Here is a 7,213-nt window from a genome sequence, read left to right as displayed (position 1 = left end):
ATATATCATAGTTTATGATAGCCCATACATTTCTGCTTTATAATGTAACTTCCTTTTAGAGCTCATGAGGATGAACATAACATAGAACATAATTTCGAAATATGTTAGAGAGTTTCATTTTTCTCCTCCATTTTTCAAGATTTTGATAATTAAAATGACTTTCTTTTTAAATTTACGTAAAATGGTATAAAATTGTTTAAATATAAGTATCTTTTATGGAAATAATACAAAATATTAAAATTTTTCTCACTTAAAAATTGACACCACATCTTATAAACTGGTATATATTTTTCTGATCCATATTTTTATTGTTTCACTTCGTAAATTCGCAAAAAACTATATTTCTATATTAAATATTGTTAAACTAGAAAACAACCTGTACAATATAGGAAAATGTGGTTTAGGATGCTGGGTTGGTACTGTAAACTAATACAAGAATTTTTGTTTGTGCTTAAACTAAGCAACTTTTTACTGAGATAATTTTGCTTAAAGGGGTATAAAGAATATGTAAGGAGCTTTTTAGCCTTTTTTAAAGAGCTTTCAGAGTCATCCTCTCACTTGACTTTTTAAAAACTACCGCAAATTATTAAAATGCAAATTCCTCGAAAACTTTTGGAAGAATCTTGAAAGTAAGTGAGTTGGTTGATTGTACCCAAGCCCTTTTTGTTCCATTGTAGTCCAGGTATTGCTCAGGCATACGCTCATGAACTAATTTTTTTTTGCCCCATAAAGTTCTGCCAGTTTACCAAAATTCGACAAAATTTTATGAGCAGTTTTTCAATTAATGTAGAAAAACTTTTAATTCAGCCCGAAATTAATCAACATTGTACTAAGGTAAGTAAATATTTGGTACGTTCTTGTAAAGACTTGTATAAACAAAGGAAAATAATAAAGTTTGATTTGTTTTTTCATAATCATATTAACATATCACAAGGAAAATCCAGAAATTTGAATAATCGATAAGTATAATCTTTTTTGGAATCAAATTGAATAAACAATGTAAAAAACACTCTGATTTTTTAAGACAACAAACCCAGGAAATATTATTAATTTCCTATAGATGTATGTCAATATTAGTGCTTGACGCAAGTGAAAACTTGACGTTCATACATAAGTAATTGGGAAGAGCCACTTTTTCATTTCACGATTGTAATAATTTGATTTAAAATTTAAATTCGGATATTAATATGCACATGGATTACCATTTCCGTTTACAGGAAGTATCCAGAATCTATATCTTTATAAATACAACTATGTGCACTGTAATTATAGTTTTCAGCAGAGTCGACATCTCAAAATGGGTAGCGCTCCAGAAGCGGTCACAAAAAACTTGAAAATCGTCTGGACAAATGTTGTACTTTTTGCTATTTTGCACGCGTTGGCTGTCCAGGGAATTTGTGTTTTATTTGAAGGAAGTTGTTCGGTATGGACGATAATTTTTTGTAAGTAAGCATGCCCTAAACTTTACAAAGAAACAATTTTAATCTCTTCACAAATATTGTTGTATTTTTTAAGTTTTAAACTGTTACAAAAGAATATTGAATTAATTTAATTAAACGTGACATGCAGATCTTCAGACTGATATGAATATATCTCTATATAAGTATCTATAATTTAGTGATTTTTCCAAGGCCTTTGACAATGTCTTTCACAAAAGCTGCATTTTGTATGACAAATAGAATTAATTTTACTAAATATATCTTATATACTGAATAAATCAATTTTTGCGCTTAATTTTTGGCACACAAATTTAATTTTAATTATTTTGATACAAAAAAAATTGCAAAAAGTTAGCCCGAAGATTTTTTTTAAATTAATATTAAAAGTATAAATTTAAAAATTAATATTATTAAGTAGGTACATTATACTTCTTATTTTGTCTCCTCTTTCCTTTTTGAAATGGAGACTTTATCATTAAATTTCTTTTATTGCTTCTTCATACAACTATTAAAGTTTTCAACATTTCCAATACCCATCACGGTTTTATGGAAATTACAGGAATATTTTCTTGAAATTTATTTTACTTTGCTATCGGAATCGAAAATCGGGCGATTTTATTACCACGGAACTTTTCTATTGCGTTTTCATGGTCGCATTTTGAGGAAATTGCTGATTATCTCTGAGATAAGGTTATTCTAGATTTTCTTCTACTGTTCGATACAGGAAAAGAAAGTTGATATTTGTAAACAAATTAAGGTAGTCATTATAATCAAATGATGATATATAAAAAAATTCATGTAATTTTAGGTAAAAAATAATAAACGCAAAATTAAAAAATTTTTTTTTGATTTAGCTTAGAATTTGAGGATTATTATCAAATTAGCTCAAAAAAATTGAAACAAAAATCGATTCTGGTGAACAGCGAGTTCAGGTATAAATTTTTTTTTTTTTTTTATTTTTTCCATAGGCAATGGAAGTTCGGAGTTTTTTCATTGCCCTTTTCATGCTGTATAGATAATGAACAAAAAGCAATTTTGTTAACTAAAGGCTTCTTTTTTTTTTTAGTCAAAATATCAACCAAATATAGGTGCTCCGTTGGACACCAAGGCATTCGATAAGGTATATCATAAACCACTGACGTCCCAAATAATTATAAGGGTATATTCTTGGTTACACAATTTTAGAACTTTGCCCTGATTCAATCGCATTATAATTGAATTTTTAATTCGTAAAGCCTCGATTGATTGGAATAAACCTTCTAATACGCTCACACTTTAATGACACACTGGTGCACCAATTTAATGTTGCCTTTCCAATTATCTATTAGACTACAACCAAGCACAAACTACATCAAAACGCTCGTAGGTTACAAACGGGTTCTCTCTATATGATTAGAAAATACACCAATTATCTAAGATTTCATCAATATTTCAATTGATATCGTTCTTATTTCTCGTCTTAAAAAAATCGTATTTTATTAAATCGTATGAATAACTCTTCAAACAAACGAGAAAAGAGCTGGAAAATAACGATATCCGTTTTAAAGGGCAAATATCAACCAGTTGTTAGATCAGAAGTATCTGATCATCTTAATAATTTCTTCTGTAATATGGCTCAGAATGAATAAAAGAACTTTGGACCCAAAATCCGATTGCTTAGATGAGAAATACTTCAATATATAAAATTGAAGAAAACTCTATACCCTTTGAAAAACAAAAATTCTTCAGCAGATTTCTTCATTGGTTGAGTCCATTAATAGATCTTGGACATTTAGTACATTTCCCTATTTTCATTTAGTGATGTCTCTATTTTCAAAAACGAGACCCTCAAGACTGCAAACTTTCGACCTATTTCTTTATTATCCACTATGTACAAATTAATAGAGAAACTTGTGAAACAAAATATGACTTTTCTGAAAACACGCAATATTCTTCGTATATTCCAGTTTAGACTTTGGGAGGGGAGATGGGTATTCGTGATGCCATATATAACATTTTTTATGAGTTGTATGGGCAGATAAATGGAGGTGGGGTTTCTGCAGCAGTGTTTTGTGATTTATCAAAAGCATTTTGTTGTCTCAGTCATGAACTTCTGCTGTGGCGCTTCACCTCTATGGCTTCAAGTACATTGCACAGTCTTGGTTTTCGTCATACTTGAAAGGGCGTTCCACAAGGATCGCAAATCTTGATATACAGGGAAAGTTTATGTTGTTTGCCGATGACACCTCTAATTTGTGGCACAACTCTTCCCACAGATGTCTTCACTCTTCTGCGTCTACCAACTTGCAAAAAACTTGGTTTGGCTCTAATAATCTTCTATCATTGAACTGAAATAAAACCAAGGTTTTGTGTTTTAACTATACAGAAAAACAGCATTAAGCTTCTTGGCTTAAAATCATAGAAGAGGAAATGAAGTTTGAAGAATACACATACAAGCCAAGAGGATTGTTTTTAGTTTTTTTTTGCAGCGAGGGTAATAACCCAGGAACTTGGTCCACAAGTCAGTATATTTTGCCTTGATTAAGTCTCGTCTTAGATATAGAATCTGCTTTTGGGGAAATGCTTGCAACTATCTTCTACAATTGCTTTTAATATTACATAACATGCCCTTTGTTCTATTTGTAATGCACAATCTAGGAATAAATGCAGGACTCTAATTCATAAAAGAGAGAATTCTTACTGTGACTGGTTTATACATACTGGAAGTTGCCAGCCAAATATCGCCATAGGTTCTTGGCAGACAATCCTAGGTATGTGATATGTCCAACTATGCAACTGTCTATTCTTACTTCCACCTAAATGCAATCTATCATCTATAAAAGCATAAAGGTTTTCAATCACCTACCAAACCATATTTATAAATTTGCACCTACATTAGCTGTATGCAGACAATTAAAAATATTTTTAGTGGAAAAGGCACATCTATAAATTCGGTTTCTCGATGTAAATCATATTTTATACCTTTTTTAACAACAATTTTATGTTATAACCAATAAAGCATATTTTGACTTAATATCTCTTACTAAAATTATCTTAACAAACAGACCCTATTTAATAATTACCATAATTTCAGCTTTAACCTTTGGTGTCTTAAGCCAAATAGGTGTAACAGCTGGAGCTCACCGTCTATGGTCGCACAGATCTTACAAGGCAACCTTCCCTTTAAGACTCATACTAATAATCCTGGACACATGCGTTTATGAGGTACCCAATATATATTTCAAATAAAATGGAAACTAAAAAATGTTTTTTGTTTTAGACTTCCGTCATAAGCTGGTCCCGCGACCATCGGTTACACCATAAATTCTCGGACACGGACGCGGATCCACACAACGTCAATCGAGGATTTTTCTTCTCACACATCGGTTGGGCTATGATGAAAAAACATCCCCAGGTAAAGGAAAAAGGGCAAACAATCGATCTTTCGGACCTCTATGGCGACCCTCTGTTAAGATTTCAACACAAGTACTACGTCCCTCTAATGACCTTTGCTTGTTTTACTTTCCCTGTCGCTGTTCCTATGTACTTCTGGAATGAGAGCTTTAAGAATGCTTTTTGCTTGAATATATTAAGATATTTGATTATCGTGCATAATACGCTCACTATAAACTCGTTTGCGCATAGGTTCGGGTTTAAACCTTACGACAGGTGAGTCTACAAGTAGCCCAATGAAGTGCTCTTAACATAACAATCCTTTTTTAGATTCATCAAACCTTCTGATAGTAAAGGCGTTTCAGTGTTCACTTTTGGAGAAGGTTTTCACAATTTCCACCACACGTTCCCTTGGGACTATCGTTCGGCAGAGTTCGGGGCTTTTTCCTTTAATATAACCAGGTCCGTAATTGAATTATTCGCGCGGATCGGTTGGGCTTACGAACTGAAGTCGGCTTCATATGACTTGATTAAAAGCCGGGTGCGCAGAACCGGTGACGGCAGTCACGAGATTTGGGGTTGGGGAGATGAGGATCAAACCCAACTGGAGTATAAGGAAGCTGTAATTTTAAATAAGAAATTTTAGTTAAAATGGTTTAGTTTTAAGTATTATCCTATTTTAAGCCTGATTAGAAATTAGTTGTTACTAGTCCGTCATCATATTATGAATAATAATTGGCAATTTGTAGATCAAAAGCATTGACATTGATTACTGTGAAATGAAATAATTGATTGAATTTATTAAAGACTGACTCATGTTTGTAATTGTCACAGTATTACTTCACATATATTTTACAGTGGTATTTTAAAGAAATTGAATTTACTTTTTAACAGGTTGTACCAGAATTAAAATTCAAGTTGTTTATTACTTATTTATATATTCATAAATATCATAGTTGCCTAGTTTTTTTTAATCCTTGTTTAACTGGTAAATTGAAGCAAAAAAAAACAATAATACCTACTAAAACTTACAAAAATTTATTAAAACAAACATAACAATAGATAAATCTACATTTAGTATTAGTGAGAATCTAGTCTTAGCTGCTAACACCTCAAGCCTGACCCAATTGCTAAAAATGTCCCAAATGATCCTCCTCCTTGCAGCATTACTTTTCCTACTGTGTTTACAAGTTCTCTACCTCTTAGACCTCCCCTAAAAATGAAAAAAAAATACACATTAATATGTTTGCAATGAAAATGTCTAAAATACTAGGAATGTTTTAAAGATAGAAAGTTAGAATGAAGAGTTAAATAATAAAAGTATATGTAAGTCCATAAGATAGATACACCAGTAAGATAGAAGCAGAAAAAAAAGTGGTATGTGCCAACATAGGTTTCTGCTTTTTGATGAATTTGCTATGAATCCTTTTAGGGACAAACAATTGAAAAATACCATGAGTGTCATATAAATCTTTGATAAGTTTGATATATATCATTATTAAGAACTTTCTGCCACAATATACCTCGCAGTGGAGGAACCCAAGGTGTCCCACTCACAACACACCTAAGAACTTCCTGAGTTTTCCAGTTTTTTAGTACAAAATTTAGTTGCTCATTAAAGCAAATAGGCCTTTGACTATATTGAAATGAGCTTTGCTATTTTGTTATATCAGATAATGAAACTCAGCAAGTACAACTGAAAAATAACCTGTTACTCTAAGACTTTTGTATGTAAGTCCCTTTAAGTGAACTGTTCTCTCAATTAAAAAATGCTGAAAAAAGACCACTTTTAAATGAAAAATATATTACCTAAGTGCTGAAAATCCTCCAAATATCCCTCCGCTGGCTATTCCTACACAAAAACCTAGCAGAAAGCCCATTTTCATTTTGTCAAAGCATGATGGTCCTTGCTGGGAATAAACACCTCCTGGTACTGCTGGCATCTGAAAGATGTTATTTTAATTGGTGTATACCTAGTCTGTTAGGCAAAAACTATAAAAACAAACTCCATGAACAACTGAAAGTACTCAAAAGGGTCATTAGATATGTTCTGGGAATAGTTTGGTAGGGCATAGGAGTGTTTATATTGATAACATGTTTTTCCACAAATATTATAGGACTATACAGGACATTCTAGTAACATTCCAAGGGCTTTACAGTTTTTGCGGAAAAAGTATGCTCATCCTATAAAAAAAACTTACCTTAGGTTATGTTTAATCTTACGGGTCTATCTACGTTTAAAAGAGCGGTTATTAAATAGAAGTTTTTACAAAAAGAGTAATAATAAGAATTTCTCGTTAACTGTTTGTTAAATTACAAGATTTTTGAAAAAAGAAAATCAGGAAAAACTTCCGGAATAATGGGAAAATTACTTGACATGTGATATTTGACTTTGACAGCTG

General features: G+C 31.7%; 2 protein-coding genes across 2 annotated transcripts; one reads left to right on the top strand and one right to left on the bottom strand.

The window, feature by feature from the left end:
• Nucleotides 1-1,205: 1,205 nt before the first annotated feature.
• LOC126743984 (acyl-CoA Delta-9 desaturase-like) lies at nt 1,206-5,702 on the top strand. Its single transcript, XM_050451281.1, has 4 exons — nt 1,206-1,442; nt 4,513-4,643; nt 4,699-5,087; nt 5,142-5,702. Exons 1-4 carry the CDS (start codon nt 1,298-1,300, stop codon nt 5,455-5,457), a joined length of 981 nt encoding a protein of 326 aa, XP_050307238.1. The 5' UTR covers nt 1,206-1,297; the 3' UTR covers nt 5,458-5,702.
• A 124-nt stretch (nt 5,703-5,826) lies between these two features.
• On the bottom strand, nt 5,827-7,213 carry LOC126743985 (reactive oxygen species modulator 1). Its single transcript, XM_050451283.1, has 3 exons — nt 7,013-7,213; nt 6,621-6,754; nt 5,827-6,024 (listed from the first exon to the last, which is right to left on the bottom strand). The coding sequence occupies exons 2-3, from the start codon at nt 6,752-6,754 to the stop codon at nt 5,916-5,918; spliced, it is 243 nt and encodes an 80-aa protein (XP_050307240.1). The 5' UTR covers nt 7,013-7,213; the 3' UTR covers nt 5,827-5,915.

This window comes from Anthonomus grandis, chromosome 13 (assembly GCF_022605725.1).
Source record: "Anthonomus grandis grandis chromosome 13, icAntGran1.3, whole genome shotgun sequence".
Classification (NCBI taxonomy): Eukaryota; Metazoa; Arthropoda; class Insecta; order Coleoptera; family Curculionidae; genus Anthonomus; species Anthonomus grandis.
Note: the sequence above shows the minus strand (reverse complement) of the source record. Positions and strands in the feature narration are given on the sequence as shown.